This window comes from Onychomys torridus, chromosome 6, assembly GCF_903995425.1.
Source record: "Onychomys torridus chromosome 6, mOncTor1.1, whole genome shotgun sequence".
NCBI classification, from domain to species: domain Eukaryota; kingdom Metazoa; phylum Chordata; class Mammalia; order Rodentia; family Cricetidae; genus Onychomys; species Onychomys torridus.
The window spans coordinates 80,255,813-80,274,813 of NC_050448.1; the positions used below are offsets into that span (position 1 = coordinate 80,255,813).

The window sequence follows — 19,001 nt, forward strand, 5'->3', positions numbered from 1 at the left end:
TATTTGCTAACTGGAGAGAGGTGATGGGATTTGTGGATGTGCAATGCTTAAGGACCTGCCTGAGCACAGGCTGTGGAAACCGATGCAGAGGCAGACTGCTGCCTCCCAGGAGGTTTGGCAAATTCCCTTGGCACTGAGGCCTCATGCACATTTAGAACACTTTTCTTTTTCTTTTCTTTTTTTTTTTTTTTTTTTTTTTGACATTTCAAGGGACCTTCATGTGCTTTACCCCCATGACAGGTGAGCAGCAATAAGATTGCCGGCTTCACTTTGCTGCTATAGAAACTGAGGCAGTAAAGACAACAGAGCTGACCTACAGTCAGTTCTAGGAACCCAGGTTTCTGGCTTCCTAGTCCTGGAACACACTGCCTCTAGCTCTGTACCATATGGCAGAATTTCCTAGGATTTAGTCCCCAGAGATCAATCTTTTCTTCCACCCACTAGAATGTAAGCTGCACAGCTCCCATTTTGGGCCCTCAGGAAAATGCCAATTCCCACATGGCCTGGTGCAGCCTACCTGCAAAACACATGGCTAGTTTCCAAAGATGAGGAGGCCATTCCAACATGGTCATATCACTTGCCCACATGCCCAAGCCCTTCCACATTTCCACTCAGTCTCCTTGTAATTAAGGGCAGAAGGCAAGGTGGGAAGATATTGCTAGCAACCCCAGAAAGCAGCAAGAGTAGGCGGACAACACCGATACCCTGCTGGCTTCCTCGCCTGTCACCCAGTTCCTCACCTGCCAAAGCTAATTTTCCACTCCCCAGTAGGTGTGAGCTCCTCCGGTGTCTGCGCCACACATACACTCTCACACATGCATATAGACACAGCACCGTTGTGAACAGAGCCATGCCTCTCACCCACATGCCCTTGTTCTCACTCCAGATACACACCAAGGATGCTATTGACACATCACCCCTTTCAATCTCTTCTTCAGTAGGGAGTACACTGGGATAGGGATTCTGCCAAAGATGGTGAACACCAATCACTGAGCACAGCTGGGATCTTGTCACACCTTGTCTCCCAGGCATGCTCATTACATACCCCAGGCTGCACACTAGTTAATGAGCAGACTCTAGACAGAGTGGAGGTGGTAGATGTGCTTAGAGAAGATGTTTTAGGGTGCTTTCTGTTGCTGTGATAAAAAGAAAAAATTACAGCCACCTCAGGAGGAAAGAATTTATTTGGCTTTCAGTTTACACTCCTTCATAGAAGGAAGTCAGGGGAAAACCTCAAGGCAGGAACCTAGAGGCAGGAATGGAAACAGAGGAACACAGCTTACTGGTTTGCTCTTCATGGATTGCTCAGCCTTTTTGCGTATACAACCAGGATCACCTGCCCAGGGATGGCATGGCCACAGTGGCCTAGGCCTTCCCACCTCAACCTTTAATCAAGTAAATGCCCCACAGATTTGCCTTTAGGCCAAATCTAATGGGGACATTTTCTCAACTGAAGTTTCCTTCTTCACAGATGATTTAAGCTTGTGTCAAATTCACACACACACACACACACACACACACACACACACACGCCCCAAAAACTAACCACCACAGAAGACAAACAACTGGAAACACTATCAAATGGAATGTATGTGTGTCATAGCAGGCCTACATTGAGCTCATTCTTCATGTCACCACTCATGACCTGAAAAAGGCTAACAGCATACATACAGGGAATACTTACACAAATATCACTAGCCTCTTAAACTCATCCGTGATGCTATGATTAGCCAGACTCAACTCCAACATCTCAACCTATCTGAAAACATTGAACAGGATACTTTTGTTGTTGTTGTTTTCGAGACAGGATTTCTCTGCGTAGCTTTGCGCCTTTTCTGGAACTCGCTTTGTAGACCAGGCTGGCCTCGAACTCACAGAGATCCACCTGCCTCCGCCTCGCGAGTGCTGGGATTCACCACCACCACCGCCACCACCACCATCACCACCACCCAGTTGAACAGGATGCTTCTAAGGAAAGGATTTAGATTCCTCTAGAACAGTGGTTCTCAACTTTCCTGATGCTGTGACCCTTTAATATAGTTCCTCATGTTGTGGTGACCCCCAACCATAAAATTATTTCAATGCTATTTCATACCTATAATTTGGCTACTGTTAGGAAGTGTAATGTAAATATCTGATATGCAGGCTATCTGATATGCGACCTCCAAATGGATCTGGACCCATAGATTGTGAACCACTGCGCTAGAAGGGAGATGGAAGGGAAGAGGTCTTCTCTGGGGGCAGTGGTCACAGCTAACTGGGCATGATTCCTATGCTAATCCCATCATTAGCATCTTGAAACCTGGAGCAGGTCACGAGTACTTTGTCCTTTGCTTTCCTGGTTTGTAAAATAATAGCCTTAGGCAGGAAATTTAAAACTGTAGCAATCATAGAGGATAAGACTGAGATCCAAAGAAGTTACCTTATTGGTTCAAGGCTACACAATGAGTAGAATGGTTGAGAGGGTAAGTTCTGGAGTCATAGCCAGTGACAGTGGGTAGATCTAGCATTCCCCTGGGTGTGGCCCAAGGCAGGTGTCACTGTTTCATGTCTTCCCTCTCTCATCTGAAGAAAGGAGAACTGGAACTGGAGATACCCATCCCTGGGTTCAGAAATAATAAATGTGGGCCTGAGAGAAGGGAGGCTCCATGCATGTCAAGTCAGGACTGTTTCCATTGGCAGACTAGAGATTCAAGTCTGGTTATCATCTTTTCCAGTCTTCCCATGGAGTCACAAGCCTTGATTTTCCTGTAAGAGCATCTGTGGCTCCAAAATTCTATGTTGTTCATCAGAAATCTCAAATGCAAGTTATTTTCAAAACTCTCCATGCAGAGACGCAAAAGACCATTTGGGGGATTCATTATCCACCCTCCATTGCCTCCTTCATTTTCTGTGGATGATGATTCATGGGAAATGATCACAGCAAAGAAAGTCTGCCCGATGCTGGGGAGGAGGAGGCAGGCCAACTCCCCGGTGTTCAACTCCGGTGTGTGCTCAGCTCCTATTCTTTAGCGTATATATCCATTTGTTAAGTGTGACGCTATTTCTTGGCTGCCTGCCTTTCCTATCTGGGAACCTGAGTCTCTTGGTACAGACCATTGCTGATGATAGTCACTGCAGACTCTGGGAAGAGCATTCTGCCTGCCCAGCTGTCGTCCCTGGCTCTGGTTCCTTTCAGGGTGTCCTGGTTGAAATCTCTACTCTACCCCGAGTTGACAAGTGATTAGTGCTAGCACAGTTCTTTGGCCCCTACAAAATACCAGAAGAGGCTTAGGAGCCAGCCTGGTAGAGGCCAAACCTGAAGAGTGACCTCATTTTCTACTTACCTCGCAGCCTCAGGAGAAGCAGATAGCCCCCCCTTAATCACTTGCTAACAAGTCTCTCTCTGACAGCCTGGCAGTCCCTGTTGCTTGCTTACTATCAACTGCTGGAAGGAGCCAAGTCATAGGTATTAAAGTAGCTTTGGCCCTGAGTTACAGGGCCTGGTAAGATCACAGAGAAGCCAGTGCTGGGCCCTAGAGCCAGACATTGTAGAACATCATCGTCGTCATCATGAGGGTCCCTGGAAGCAAGCCACTAGCCTTCTTACTACAAGCAACATCTCCTACCAGCATCAGTTTGCACAAATACCATTAGTATTTCCCTGAACCAACATCCTTCATTTCTCTAACATTCTTCAGGTATCCTTTGTAGTTTGGTTTCTGATAAATAAATGTTTACAAGATGGAAATATTTGTTCCCTGGGGAGTGAAAAAACCACAGCTTAGGCACTATAAGCACCAAGCCCACAGCGGGCACCAGTAATTCCAGATCCTGACTATCGGCCCACAGACGAAACGTGCTATTTACACTAGCTTAGTTTATATTCTTAATGAGCCAGGCATGGCTGGAATCTCAGCATCTTAGAGGCAGAGGCAGGAGGATTGCTGTCTGGTCTATGTAAGGAATCCCACCAGGGCAACAAATCAAGACCCTGTCTCAAATAATAGTAGTAGTAGTAGTAATAATAATAATAATAATAATAATAATAATAACAATCATAGTAACAATAAATCCCACTGAATTGTTCAGATAAGAGGAGAACTGGGAAGCCATTTATACATGTGTATTCAAAATGCTACCTTTTCTTCCATCAACACCTTCTGTTCCTCTCCGCTAAGAATTAGCACCTGCATGACTGGTCACCTGATCTTAACCCCAAGTGGCTGTGAAGAATCTAAACCATAGATATGGTGATGTCTGTCAGCACCAAGGGATCAGCCATGGAAGATCCATGGACAAGGACCTACCAGGACTTCCTCCTTGGGTGGTTCTCATCATTTTAGTGAAGGCTACCTTAGGGCACACCCCTCCTTTCTTCTGCGTAGTTTTAGAAGTAGGGTACCATGTTCTCTTCCCTCCTTTGGGCCTCAGTCGCTCTGCCTGTAACTGGGGAGACGGGATTACAGTCCTCCACTTCCTGGCTGTGGAGGCACTGTGACTAGCTGCCTCATGGTCCCACTCCCATGCCTTCCTGGCTATAAAGTACTATACGTTCAAAATAGGAGCCTAAATGAACTCAGCCTCTCATTACATAAGTAAATAATTGCAAATAAAGAGAAGGACATTCTTTGAAGACACTTAAGGCTTACAGAGCGTTGGTGCTGGAGAGAAGGCTCGGCAGTTGAGAGTGACGGCTGCCCTTCCACATGTAAGACTTCTCACAGCCCCTGTAACGCCAGCTCCAGGGGGATCTGAAGACTAAACTCCTCAGGCACATACCCACACTCAGACACACTCTTATAATAAAAGTAATCAATCAAATCTTTAAAGTTTTCCTGTGGAGCTTTATGTCCAGTGCCTTTGTGTCTTCTACCAAGTCATAAAGCCTTTTTATTCAAACTGGGAGTGATGCTTTAGTCTAGATCTAAGAGGCTGTAGAAGCTACTTCACTCCTTCTGCCCTCCCTGGCAACAGTCTCCAGTGACCAGAGGAAGATGTCTTCCTAAGCAGGGGTTATCCTCTTCCAAGAAGAGTGAAGTCTCTGTCTAGCCTCCCATTCCCCGTAACAACACCCCAGTGTATTCAAACAGACACTGCAGTCTATGCTCAGCACCTCTGGGCAGCCTGTGAGGCAAGTCCTTTCCCTGGAGAGTAGCCATTCTGGAGTGGTATCTGAACACATTCCAACAACACATGTTTATCTCTAAGGTCAGCCTTTCCTGTTGATGCTTTAGAGGCATCTAAGGGGGGAAGGGGCTAATGGTCTCTGCAGCCACAGGAGGTGAAAAATGAGGGCAACAGGAACATGGCTCCACCCTTTGGGAGGACGCTATTATGCTGAAGTTTCTAGAACATGTGTGGCCATGTATCTCCCAGATCTTCTGTCGCCAGTGGAAATGAGAAGTTGGGCACCACCTCTTCCATAGCTAAGCCAGGACTTGCGGGTGGGGACCTTTCAGGTGGGGCCACAGGATCTGAAGCCAGGAGACTGGCAGTATTTCCATTGTTTAGTGCAGGATGAGCTCTGTTGGGACACAGCTGGCTCTACCTCTCCCTTTAAGCTCATCTGTAGGTGCCAGGACCTTCAGACTCTGGCTACCCTCCCTCACTATGTTGGGTGCAAAACCTAAGTGTCAATACACTTTTGGACCCAGTTCCAGGAGGTGCACCCCCACCTTTGGGAAAACTATAGACCACTTATCCCCACTAGCTGGGAGAAAAATGCTCACATGCTTTCTGAGGCTTCTATTTCAGCTCTAGATGTCTTTAAGAAGGATGCCTACAGCCAGTCTCAAGACCTCTGACCCCTTTAGTATTTACTTTCAACTGAGATAGCCGCATTCTCTCTCTAGGCTGAGTTTCAGGAGGTGGGAGGGTGTAGGCTGAACCATCTGATTCCTCTTCAGCAAAACTGAATCATGTCCCCCAGCCCCCATTCTTAGGCCAGGGATATTTACCCATGTTTATATAACCATGGCAACAGGCATTATTCTCTATCACTTAGACCCTTAAAAAGGGAAGAAAAAGAAAAAGCAGTTCATTTCTTTGATATTGCTTCCTGATCTGCCTCAGGAAGAGCTACTTTCTCAGAAACAAGTGAAGGAGAGAGAGAGAGAGAGAGAGAGAGAGAGAGAGAGAGAGAGAGACAGAGAGAGAGAGAGAGACAGAGAGAGATAGAGAGACAGAGACAGAGAGAGAAACAGACAGAGAGAGAAAGGGAGGAGAGAGATGTAGAAGGAGAGAAGGGGAGATACCTACACCCTCTTGAGTAATACTAACCTCAGGCTCACATTGGACCAGCATCATGGAAGGACTTCAGAGTTTGATTGCACTTGTGTTCCCAAGTCCCCAGGAGCCATATAGCAACACGTGTATCTCTGATTCATCTGCAAATCATCTTGTGATCTCTGTACAGATTATGGTTATCAGTTATCTTCTTACCATCTCCATCTTAAGAGTGGATGAAGTGTGTGCAGACCTCAATAACAGTGTGTTCTTCATCTGCACAATGGGGTATACGTTCTTCTGTCTTGACTACTTCACAGGTGATCATCAAAGGGAGTTTTGTGGGGCTGGAGAGAGAGCTCAGGGGTTAAGAGCATTTGCTGCTCTTCCAGAGGACCTGAGTTCTATTTCTAGCACTCACAAGAGAGGGAGTGGATCACAATCACCTGTGAGCACCGGCTTGGGGGGAGGGAGATTCTGTGCTTTCTTTTGGCATCTGAGGACACCTACACACATATGGCACACACACACACACACACACACACAAATAAAAATAAATCTTTAAAAAAGGAAGAGAAGCTTGTTAGGAATATGACATGTTAGGTTTAAATGATAAGCAGGAGAAACTGGGATCCAGTAAAAGGAAAGCATGTTGTCAACAGTGTAGCCCCAACAGTGCTAGGTCCTTGTCAAAAGATCATCCTGGTGTTTCAACCACTGCCAGTATCCTAAATTCCAAGAGAGGTTCATGCCGAGGTTTCAGGGATGGAGAAAACCACAGGTCTGCAAATGTTTACGGAGCTTCTTACAACAGGCTGCTGTTCTTCAGGCTGGAAGTCTAAGTTTGCAAAAAGAGGCCCTTGGGTAGGGAACCCACCTCCACTCCCCTGGAGGGTTAGTGGAGGAGAAAAGGAGCACCAGAACACTCCTTTCTGACTCATGCAGACCCATGATCCATCAAGACAACCATGAGAATCCCATTTCAGGTTCCCCCGGCACTGGAAACTCTTGAACAGATTTTCAGCACCATTCCACCTAATTTTCTGAGTGACCCATCACTCTCAAGAGGAGTGAGAAGGGAGGCTGGGAGTGTGGTCAGTCACCGTGTCCTGCACCTACTCATTCAACCTTCTGCAAAGTGATCTTGGCTGACACCAAACTAATGCCTGCATTAACTGCCTTCTCCCTTGGCGCCTTCTCTTGCGTCCTTTTGGTTCTGTCCAATGCAGACCACCAAAATCTTGCCAGGAGCAAACTTTCCCCTATTAATTATCTTGGAACAACGCATAGCTAATTGCCCTAATTACTCTCGGGCTCTGCCACACCACCCCTGGCTTTTGCTCACTAAGGGCAACTCAAGTTGGGCAAGCAGCCCGGAGGCCCGCTTAGTGAGTCCCAACTTGGGCTAGCCAACTAGCGTCCCATCTGCTGTGCCCCAACTCCACCCATTAGGTCCGATAGGAGTTGGTGCGTCTTGGGGAGATGTCTGTCGACTACAATCAGAGCATTTTCAAGTCCTTCCCTCTCCAAGTTCAAGAAGGCCAGCGCTAGGGAGCCTGGGGAGGGAAAGGCTTGTTTTTCCACTTTCTGCTTCCCCTATTGAAAGCAGGTCCCATCGCCTCATTTTTATCTTTCCACTAAAACGCACTTTCTGAAATGGCTATGCTTTTATTTATTTGCTTGTTTCATAGTTCCTTCTCTGCCCACGATAAAAGTTCTGGAATGCCGAGACTTTGTCACTCTTACTCAGTATCTCCAGGTCTACCTACCACCTTGCCCACCGCAAGGGGACCTCCAAATGAGGTGACACATAGCGGAAGCCCCTTCCTTCCGCCAACCAGGAGTGAGCCGGGAGGAGATGAAGAGGAACTGAGCTTCCAGGACCCTCTTTAGAAAGAAAAGGCTTCCGAGGGACTTCAGAGGGGAAGCAGAGAGGAGCTGTTTCTTCTCTGGACGAGTTCAGGTAAGATTAAACACTGTGACCCTTCTGCGTGAGCCTGATGCGGAGTCCTTCCCCCTAAATCTGCGTTCTTCCTTTGTAATAGATCACGCCCTTCACTGGGGGGCCTTGGCAGACTGAGGTTCCACTGCCCCACAGAGCCCAGACCCCCAACCTGAGGGTCCTCCAGTAGTTGCTGCTGACCACTTGCAAGGCTGGCGACAGACGCAGTCAGGTCGCCCAGCCCGCGCCCCTCGGGCCACTCTTCTCATTGGCCGAAGACGCCCCTTCTGAGTTCTCATTGGCTGCTGCACTTTTCCTCCGCCCCCACCCCGAGCCTCGAGCGGCAGCGGCGGGGGACGCTGCTCTAAGTCCCCACGCTGGAGCGGAGGTTCCGCTCTGAGCAGTCAAGGGAGAGGAGCGCACTGAGAACTCTACTTTCTCACGAGCCCGAGCCCGGCAAATGGGCAAATGAGGAAGGAGAGCGGGGACATGGACTGCTATCTGCGTCGCCTCAAACAGGAGCTGGTAAGAGCGGAGCAGGAGCTGGGGGACAGGAAGGGCTGCTCCACCCAGACTTAGGTACCTGGCCTCTGTGCACCAGAGAGGCTTGGAGAGAAGATGCCAACTGGTAGGTAGAGGCTATAGGGCCGTCGCTCAGGGGCAAGAAACTTTGGCAAAGATTCTGATGAGATATGAACAAGTAACAGGGAGTCAGAGCAGCCAGCCAGTCTGAAATGTGACAGCACAACCGAAGAAGAAAAGGGGGGCACACCCAGAGAGGACAGGCACACATATGGAGTAAGGCTCAAGTGCCCAGAGTCACCGGAGCGACAGGCAAGCAGCGGGCGCTGGTGCTCGGGTGCAGGACTCCTGCAGCGCGCAGACAGATCCCTGTCCTGGGCAGGAGGTCAGGCTGGACTGCTCACTCGTGGGGAGCTGGCACCGCCCGGGGCCCCCAGCTCTGCTGGGCTTGGCAGAGCTGGCGCGGCTGCGGGGGCAGGCTTGGCCGGCTGTCTGCCCGGGCTTGTCTGCCAGCAGGGAGGTGGGGGGTGGCAGCTGTAATGACGGGGGAGGAGGGGCGCTGCCTGGCAGATCGCGAGCGGGAGTTGTGGAGGCCCAGCCAGATGTCAGGTCTGGGCTTGGGGAGTGTGCTGGGAGTGTGCGGGCCCCGGGGTGCTAAGGGTGAGTATGCTACCCTGGGGACGGGAGAGTGAATCACCAAAGAGGGAGAAATGACTGCTGAGGCTGTGTGAGGGGAGCCAGGTTGATTCTGATTTCATGCACGCCTCCACCCTCACCTTTAGTGTTCCCTTGCCTCCAGGATTCAGGCAGACAGGTAGGCATATGCATCTTCTCTCAGCTCTGCCCTTCCCTTTTCCACCTAGACTCTCTCTTCCTCTTCCTCAGCCTCTCAGTGTCTGGTCTCTCATGGTTGTGGGCTCTCCTGTCTCAATTTGCTACCCTCCCCTTTCTTCTTTCCGGAGCCAGGTCACCAGGCATCCAAGAGAAGACCTGGATCTGGAGAGTGCCCAGCTCAGGCCCTAAAGATCCCAGGATAGCCTTTCCCCACCTCCCATCTGTAGAGGCTCCACTCTGCCTGCTTGGCGGTGTGGTAGGGGCAGTCGTGGGTGGTAGCAGGGTGGAGGAAGGGAGCTGAAGCAGCAGGTGTTCTTATTGGTGCTCCCTGACCAAGATGCCCTGGCACTAGTCCTGTGCATCCCAGCCCATGGGTCTGCCTTCTCGGGTTACTGTTGGCTCCTTTAGTTCTTCTTCCCTCCCGACCCATTTCTGTGAAGACACTCAGGTGTGAAAGTTACTGCCTCCCCAGAAACACTTCTTTGGTGAGAGCCAGTGTCTGCTCTTCTGAATCTGTATCTCGTCAGTTTTCATATGCACAGCATGTTAGTTCAAGATGGTGGCCTTGGCCCACAAATATCCCATGCTCATGTTCCCACTTCATGTGGCCAGTACCAGAAAGAAAGACCAAGATCATTACTGGCAATGGCTGAGGATCAAAACCCATGGTGAGAAAAGACTCTAATAGGATCCTCTTTGTGCCTGGAACCTGGGACCATGCCACCTACATCAGGATGAGCATCTATAGAGGGTTTGTGGGTGTTCCTGGCATGGGAATGAATTTTCTAAATCTTACTGATTTGCATATTTTACATCACTCTAGGTGGGAGGTGGTGAGGGGAGGAAGACAGTCTGTGGCTGTCAAGAGAATAAAAAGGAAAGAAGGAAGGAAGGAAAGAAAGAAAAAAAAAGAAAAAAATCTGCACTGAGCTGAGCTACCGGGTTTTGATCTGCAAACCCTCCACTAAGGCCTTGAGCCCCTGTGCCTGGGAGAAAGAAAGAGGAAGGCTAAAGTCACCCTGCTCCCCATCAGCTTTCATTTGGCCTTTTGTCTGAGCATCTCCATCCTTTGACTATCTTGGAGAGGAGGCCAACTGTCTGGCCCAGGGCCCAGAATGACACTCAGATGGGGGAGTTCTTCCCCCTGTGGTACTCTGCCCTCTCCCCAGTGCCAGCATACTGAAGGGAAATCCCAGCGAGTGATAGGCAGAGCCATTGGAACCTCACTCCTTCTCAGACATCTCGTCCCAGTGTTTAAGTAGCAGGGCCAGATCCCTGTGCCTCAGGAATGAGCAATTGGAACAAGGAGGAAAGCAAAGTGCTATCAGCCTGGGCCCACCTCCCCCCAGGGACGGTAGAGATTGAATTCCATGGCTGTGGCAGAGGTAGGGAACTTTGGGCTTCTTTATACCCTAGGGCTGTAGAGGAGGAAGCATACATTCAGGCAGCTCAGGCTGTGAGTGGGGGGCTTTTTGCCCTGTGGTTGGTTCACTCCAGGCAGGATCTCCTGTGCCATCCAAAAGGACTTTATATTTCTAGGTTCTTGTCCAGGAATGCCTCATGCAATTCTGATTAAGATCTACATTTACTTATTTCATTACATTTCCTTCAAGAACATCCTGTTAGATACTGTGGGCTAAGCCTGTTGCAGAAGGCAACCTTAACAGATTGTGCAATTGTCTTGGTCCAGGGTGTTCTGTGTTCCCCACTTTTATCCAGTCCCTTCCACGTCACCGAAATTCAGCCAAGAAAAGTTGTTCCTGAAATACAACATAGCAAAAGCTTCAAATTTCCTGAGGCAAACAAAACAAAACAAAACAAAACAAAACAAAACAAAAAAAACAACCTTGCATTGTAAAAATGCAGGAGGCTGAGTGTTCAGAGACCCTGGCACAATTAAGCTGATAGCTAGAGTACTGGCCCTTTCTCCCTGCCTGGGAGGGTAGGAGGTCGAGTTTCAGGAATGAAACAGGCTGAAAAAGTAGCAGCAGCAGCTGACACACTTCCTAATGGGGGTTGGGAGGAGCTACAACATCCAGCACTCCCCTTTCTCTCCAGCTGCCAAAGTGGGGCCTGCCTGAACACAGGCCTTGGGACCAGCTGTGCCTTGCACACAGCTCCCTTGTGGGGTTCCAACAAATGTATAGACATAGAATGCTCACAGACCACTTCTTGTGAGTTCAGATCAATTCTGAACAAACCTGATGCATAAACTTTGAATGATCAGAGCTCCTGAAGTTCAGCCAGGCTGGGGAGGCTTTCTGGAGGAGGAGGATGTTCTAGGAGGACATTATGATATGCAGGTCCTAGTTGAACTCTGGGGAAGAAACCAAGGGACTTCGCTTTCTCAGGCTGGGAAAAGTCCTTTCAGGGAACTTGTATTCCCAGAAGGCAATTCTTTAGTCACCAGTAGCTCCAAGTTCTGGATGTCTTAGCATATGACTAAGGAATAGGGCCTAAAGACAAAATAAGGGGAAAGAAGGGGGTGGGAAAGTTATGATTGGAACTTTCAAGTATTGAGCAAAACAGCAACTTTCTGTAGAACTAAGAAAAACGTCTACAGAAACAGCTCATTCTCTGTATGTAAAGCCCAGAGAGCTTCTGGGTCAGTTAGTCTGGGGTCAGTTGGGACACATGATTCTGGGTCAGGTGAGCTTGAACCCAAGCCTTGGCCTGCCCGACTCGGGCATATTAGTTGCTTTCCCCATCTCTAGAGTGGGTTGTTAGAAATACCTACTGCATATAGCTACTGTGAAGATTAAATAGCTACATAAATACAATCTGGCCTTGATCTTGAGAGTCTTCTGCTCTTAGCCTTCCAGAGACAAGACTGGATGCTGGCCTCATCACAAAGGTCAGAAAAGTTTGGTAAGTTCATACTGGTTTAAAGCACCAACTAGACACCAGCAATGTGGATACAAATAAAAATAGACCCAAGTTTTATCTTCCAGGAAGGTATAGTTATAGTTTAATAGAAAAGAAAACATCTATTGATATTGATGTTAAAATGCCAGGACTGGTGTTGTAACTCAGTACTTGAGTCACACTTGCCTAGCATGTGTGAAATTCTGTATTCAATCTTCAGTACTGGAAAAAAAAAAGTTGATGTAACAAATATATAACACTGTCCAACTGTTAAAGCAACCTAATAAGTTGTATTTTTACTATTCTCTCTCTCCCTCTTTCTCTTTCTCTCTCTCTCTCTCTTTCTCTCTCTGTGTGTGTGTGTGTGTGTGTGTGTGTGTGTGTGTGTGTGTGTGTGCTGTTTTGAGACAGGGTCTCACTACCTAAACTTACCTAACTGAAATTTCAGGTGTGAGCTACTGTACCCAGCTTTATTCTTTCTTTCTTTCTTTCTTTTTTTTTTTGGTTTTTCAAGACAGGGTTTCTCTGTAGCTTTGTGCCTGGAACTCACTTGGTAGCCCAGGCTGGCCTCGAACTCACAGATCCGCCTGCCTCTGCCTCCTGAGTGCTGGGATTAAAGGCGTGTGCCACCACCGGCCAGCTTTATTCTCCTTTCTAAAACAAGAAAGTAGAGACTGGAGGAGGTCACAGAGATGATAAGGTGAGGGTTGCACTCCTACCTAGACAGATGGCTACAGAGCTGCTGTTCCTACCTGCTGAATGGGATGTAGAAAGATCTGCATAGATGGGGATGATGTGTTCTGCAAGGGGCATGAGTTCAGCGCTCTGAGAAAGGAGAAGCAACATGAGATGCAAGTGTCCTGTTGTGGAGGGACAGCACATATGTGAGACCTTGAGGATCAATAGGGACATGCACAGGAGTAAACTGCGTTCCAGGCACCTAAGGAAATGTAGGTGACACAGGCGATGAGGCCATGTGGATGTTTGAAGACCATAGACTGGACCGTAGACTATATGCAGGGAAATAGTGGGTGACAAACTGAAATGGAGGCCTTGAGTGTCATGCTAAAGACTGACATTTTCCTTTGTTCACTGGAGAGGAGCATGGTCAGCTATACATGGTCAGAGATATATCCTGAGACCTAGGATGTCATTTGAGAGGGGAGGGAGCCAATGAGGAAGGAACATGAATTAGAAGAGGCCAGGTAAGAGAGTATATGGTGATCTGAACTAGGAAGAAGAGCAGGAAACTTCTTCCGGTTCCTTAGGCGTTGCATGTGAGAGGGGCTAAAGCTGTCAGAGAGAAGAGGGCTGGCTAAGGCTGAGAGGCCAGCCTTCCAGAGCAGGCAGTGTTAGGCCTCTCTCCCCTTCTGTCTCTTGCCTGACCATGTGACCCAAGAGATGGTTCACTTGGGAAAGTAGGCTCATCATTTCTCACCCTTCACTTCCTCCTCTCTTTACCCTCCTCGCTCCTTCAGCTCTTGGCAGAGTTTCCGTGTTACCTTCCTGTTGAAAGTGCTAGCCAAGAGTCAAGAAGGTCCCTATTCACTGCGCTGGAGAATGGGTCACTTGGCAAAAGTGGGGCTTTTCCCATTTCCGGCCCAGAGCCTCCTTCTAGCTTCCCCAGGGGTTGAAAGGAACTGTATGGGGATTTTGTGAGTAATGGGGTGGGGAAGGGAGGCAGGGCACACTGCCAAGTCCATGGGCAAAGCTGAGCCTGTGTCAAAGGATTCCGGCTGAGCTCCGAGAGGGCGTGAGATGGATGGAAGGAGGGCACAGCTGCAGGATCAGTCAGGGGCCCAAGGCAGGACTTGGGAAGGCAGCCGAGGATGTTGGCATCTTCTCCTAACTCTTCTCCTCCCACACCACAAAGGGCCCAGCCAGTGCCGATGGGAGGGTCTGTCCCTAGACAGCTGACCTCAGAACCCCCTCCTGCTCTGTGACTCAAGGTGGTGGGATCTGCGGCCCAATGGCAGTTGCTCTTTCCTCTTAGGAGCCCTTAGTGGGAAAGAATAGGACTGGGTTGGAGGCTCTCAGGCCATGGTTTCCCACTCTTCTCCTCTTCTGATGGTAACTCTTTCTTCCACCTCCTATCAGCCGGCCTGGCTTCTCACAGCACTCCATGAAGCGAAGTAGTCCATGATGGCAAGGAGGCCCACTGGCCTAGATGAGGGGGGCCCGCCTTGGGATCCCAGTTCTCTCACCCAAAAGCCTCAGAACAGGAGTCATAGTGCATGCATACTTACAACTCCCATCTGTTGATGGCTTGGGCTAACTTTTCATGCAAATTCCTTTGTAAACACATCAGTTAGAATATTAAATAGGAGTTTAGATCCTACGAAGGTACAGTGAAGACAGTAAAGGCCTGGAAAAGAATGTCTGAGTAACAGTGGTTCTAGAAAAGACGAGGTGAGGGGGTCCCTAACTTCCTAACCTATCAAGTGGGGTTCTGCCCCTCCTGCCTAGCTAGCCACCCAGAGCAATAGTGGGGCTCAGCAATGCAAAGAAAAGGGTACATACCTCACACAGAAGGGTTAACATGGCACACATTCACAACCTAAAGAACACAGGTGAATCTGTCAAATGACAAGGGCCGAGTTTATCAGTTAGGACCCCATCACTGTCCCCAAACTGTAGCATGGGACTCTTGACCACACCAGGAAGACTAGAGTAGATTGCAGCTAGACAGATTAAAATTTGATATGCAGAAGATGTATAACATAAAAATCTGAATCCTAGGCAAGGCTGGAGGTAAGTGATGGATGGGGTGATATGAGGTCAAAGATGGGGTTGAGGAGACCTTTTAAGCCTTTCTCAAAGAGATTCCATTGGGGTATGCTTAAGGACTTGGTGTTTGATGGTATGTATGTGGGGGGGGAGGCTGTAGGGTCCATTTCTTCTCAGATAAGAACCAATCATATCTTCTTAGGATGTCTCCAGTTGACCCCAAGAGCAAGTAGGACAAGGCTTGATCTTTGCAGGAAGAATGGCTCTGAGATACTAAGAGGACTCCAGCATAAGGACTGGTACTCGGAGTTATTTATTTCTGGCTGTCATAGTTACCCCCACCCCTTTGTTCCCACTCCACACTGCTCCCCTTCCTCCCACTTTGGTCCTAAGACAAGAGAAGCCCTGGGATCCCAGATGGTCCCACGCTCTGAGTGAAGAGAGCAGCACAGTCTCTGGCTCTTTCTCCATGGATGACATCATCCCCTTGGGGTTGGTGGGAAAGGCTGTGCTCTTGGCTCCCCTCACAGTCATGACCCAGAGGATGCTCCTGTTTCCACCAGCCCTGGCCCTCCCAGCTTCCCATAGCTTCCTTCTAGTCTCACCCCTCTCTTAAGCCTTCCCTTCTGTATAACATGTCCTCTGCCTGACGCTGGGCTCCTGGAAGTCAGTGTGAGGGGTCAGGAGGAAGCTGGGGATTCCCCCTCCTCCCTGTCTCTGCCTGAGTAAGGCAGGGTTGGAGACTAAGAAGCTAGACAAAAGAGGTATGCTAGGTCAGACCATTCATGATGCATGGAATCCTGCCATTTGCACGTGTGAAGATTCACCAAGGAAGAACCGTTTTGAAAGCACACTGGAAGTCTTAGCAGCCAGCCTGCACTTGATGCCTTCTTTCCGCCCTGTAGATAACACCATGATGTCATCTAATCTGCACAGAGGCTGTTGAGACAAGGACTATTATTCCTAATTTTTTTTATTTATGTATTTATTTATTTATTTTGGTTTTTCGAGGCAGGGTTTCTCTGTGTAGCTTTGCACCTTTCCTGGAACTCACTCCGTAGACTAGGCTGGCCTCAAACTCTCAGAAATCCACCTGGCTCTGCCTCCCAAGTGCTGGGATTAAAGGCGTGCGCCACCACCCGGCCATAAATCTTTTTTTTTTTTTAGGAGCTGAGGATCGAACACAGGGCCTTGTGCTTGCTAGGCAAATGTTCTACCACTGAGCTAAATCCCCAACCCCTCCTATTTTAAAGAGATACAGAGCTGACAATGAACTTCAGTTCCTCGAATGCTTGCCTACAACAAAGCACTGGGTTTGATTCCCAGCACTGCATAAAATTGCATGGAGGGCATACCTATAATCCTAGCACTTGGAAGCCAGAGAATGGGATTTTCAAGATCACGCCATTGACTCTGAGGCCAGTGGAGAAACTGAGCTGGGTGTGATAGCTCCTTCTTATAATGTCAATGCTTGGGAGGCGGAGGTAGGAGAATTGGGAGTTTGAAGCCACGATGGGCTGCTAGCAAGACTCCGTCTAAGGAAATAGAGCAAATCAGTAAACACAACAGTGCCCCATAGAAAACTTAAAATACAGCTACTACATGGCAGACCTGGGATTTGAACCTTGTTCCATTTGTTCCTAGACCTCCAAGTTCTGAACCAATACAGAATATTTTCAATATGAGTACAATTTCAGCACTTGTTTTCTTTAAAAAAAAAAAAAAAAAGAGCCTCTGTCTTATAGACAATCCTGAATTTATACATTCCCACACACATTCATTCTCACTGGAAAACTGTACAAAATGTCAGCATTATTTCTTATGGGTTTTTCCACACTGGAAGAGACTGAATGGGGTTATTTCATTCCTCCCACTGCCTCTGGCCTGACTGTGTTCCTCCTTCTGGAAGAAAGCCTGCCAGCTTAGACTCCTTGTTGCTTGGTAAATCAAAACCTTGAGAAATAGCCCTGCTCTCTCTCCTGCCTAGTGAGAGACTTCAGGTAGCAAACAGTCCAGAGGGATGATGTGGGAGGGGAGTCCGTAATCTCCATCCATGGTTTACGAGTGTCATGCCAAGTATCAGGTAGGTTCTACGGTTATGTAGTGACATGCAGATCTCAGTCTCTACCTTTAAACACTAGATACTCAATAAATATTTCATGAGCAACTGAGAGTTTAAACCATGGAAGACATGGGCCCTGTACAGAAGTAGGACTTTAGGGACCCATACCTCAAGGATCTAAGAGGAGGCCCTAACAGGAGCACAGTGGGAACATATGTGGGACACGGATTCGAATTCCTGAAGTTAAAATTTCCACTGTGGGTCTTGACTAAAGGTCATAATAGTTTGGGGCTCATAATAATTGGGTTTGGACAATAGAAAGCCGCTGAGTGAGGTGATGGGGTGGAGACGTCCGTCTGGAAGAGAGGTTGGGTATGCGTGGGGGTCTGGTGGCCTGGAGGCCAGTGCAGGACTACATTAGACAGGAACAGAGGGACTGAATAGAGGTTCCAAGTGACAGGAGAGTCGATTAGAGAGTGAGGGCAAGTAGGCATTGGAGGGCAAAGCAATTCATCAGGAAGGAACTGAGCTGGGTCCTAGAATCTAGCTCCTTTCAGACCTATGCCAATAGCAGCTGAGCATGTCTGAAAGGAAGGGTCAGGACAAGGGCCGCCAATGACAGGCACAGCTACTCTATGTCTCTTGTTGCCGCTGTATCATCACTCCTGTCACTCAAATGGCACATATGTGTCCCAGCTGGTCCCGGGGCTGTTTGGCTGTGCCACTTCTTGCCCTGTCTCAGGAGAGTGCACAAAGCAAGGGCAATCTCGGCAGCCCAGCAAAGTCCTCCTGGCCCTCGGGGCCCGACCGTCCTCCACTGACCTTTATTATTGCTGGCTGAAGGGAGCTTGGGCAGATCTCTCCCCACCAGACCAGGGTTGGCAGGAGATTTGACCTAGAAGCCATAGAGGGCTCGCTGACAGCCCACACTGCAGGGCCTTCTGTGACCCCCACTAGTTTAGTCCCTCACCCCCACCCCTTGGGCTTAGCTCCAGGCATTAAGACAAGCCTGGGAAGTAAGATGATCCCATGGGTCTCCGGGGGGCTTAAAAACAGATGGTTCCTGCACAGAGGCTCACTGTGAGTAACTTGATCACGATGTGTGTGTGGGGGGGGTGGGGCGGGGGGAGCTGGCAGGCCCTAGGCAGTTTGGGCACAGGGGCTAGGAACTTTGTGAATGTTATCAGGGGCGGCCTTTCCTCCCCAGCCTCCAAGTAGGGCCCTCAGTCCCTTCCAGATGGTACCTAGGACACGGGGCTAGAGGAGCTGGCCCCAGAATGCCCGCTTCTGGCCTGGCTAGGACATAGCCAGCGTGACTGGGAAAACAGGAATGAATGCTAGATCCAAGCATGAGGGAACAGGTGCTTGGGGAGGGGGGTCGGCAAGGTTGGGCAGGGGCTTCTGGCACAAAGGCGTTCTCTGGCCTCTCTCTCCTGACCAGTCGGATGTGGAGGACAATTAGAAGAAGCCCCAGGCCCACCCTTTCTCTCCTGTGTCTCTGCCCTCTCTACTGCTCTATAGAGGACGGAGCAGCCTTCAAGTCTGGTCCTCTTGCCCAGCCATCTGCAGGCAATAGTTGCTGGTTGAGACAGACCTGAGCTTGAGTCCTGGCTTCATGAGCTGCATGGCCTTAGGTCTCCTGCTTTCCTCCCGACACAACTTACTCACTTGCTGAAGTGAGAACAGCAACCTTCCGGATTTATAGAATTTGAATGAGATGAGATACCTAGTGTCTGCAGCGTGATTCCGTTTATGTAGTATTCTCAAACGTTTGTCGCCACCATTCTCCACCAGGGAGCAACAACACAGGAGGACTAGAGCGGGTAGTCTCAGTCTTTACAA

At 49.0% G+C, this 19,001-nt stretch overlaps 1 protein-coding gene across 2 annotated transcripts in view; it reads left to right on the top strand.

Moving 5' to 3' along the window:
- Positions 1–8,453: 8,453 nt before the first annotated feature.
- The window catches only part of Inka2 (inka box actin regulator 2), a 12,951-nt gene continuing 2,403 nt past the window's right edge, over positions 8,454–19,001 (top strand). Inside the window, exon 1 of one of the 2 annotated variants that reach the window (XM_036191108.1) lies at positions 8,454–8,674. In XM_036191108.1, the coding sequence (XP_036047001.1) occupies positions 8,618–8,674 (57 nt within the window). In that variant the 5' untranslated portion in view covers positions 8,454–8,617. Of the gene's footprint in view, positions 8,675–9,398; positions 9,486–19,001 lie in introns of those variants that run through there. The other variant, XM_036191109.1, reaches the window with a different exon arrangement.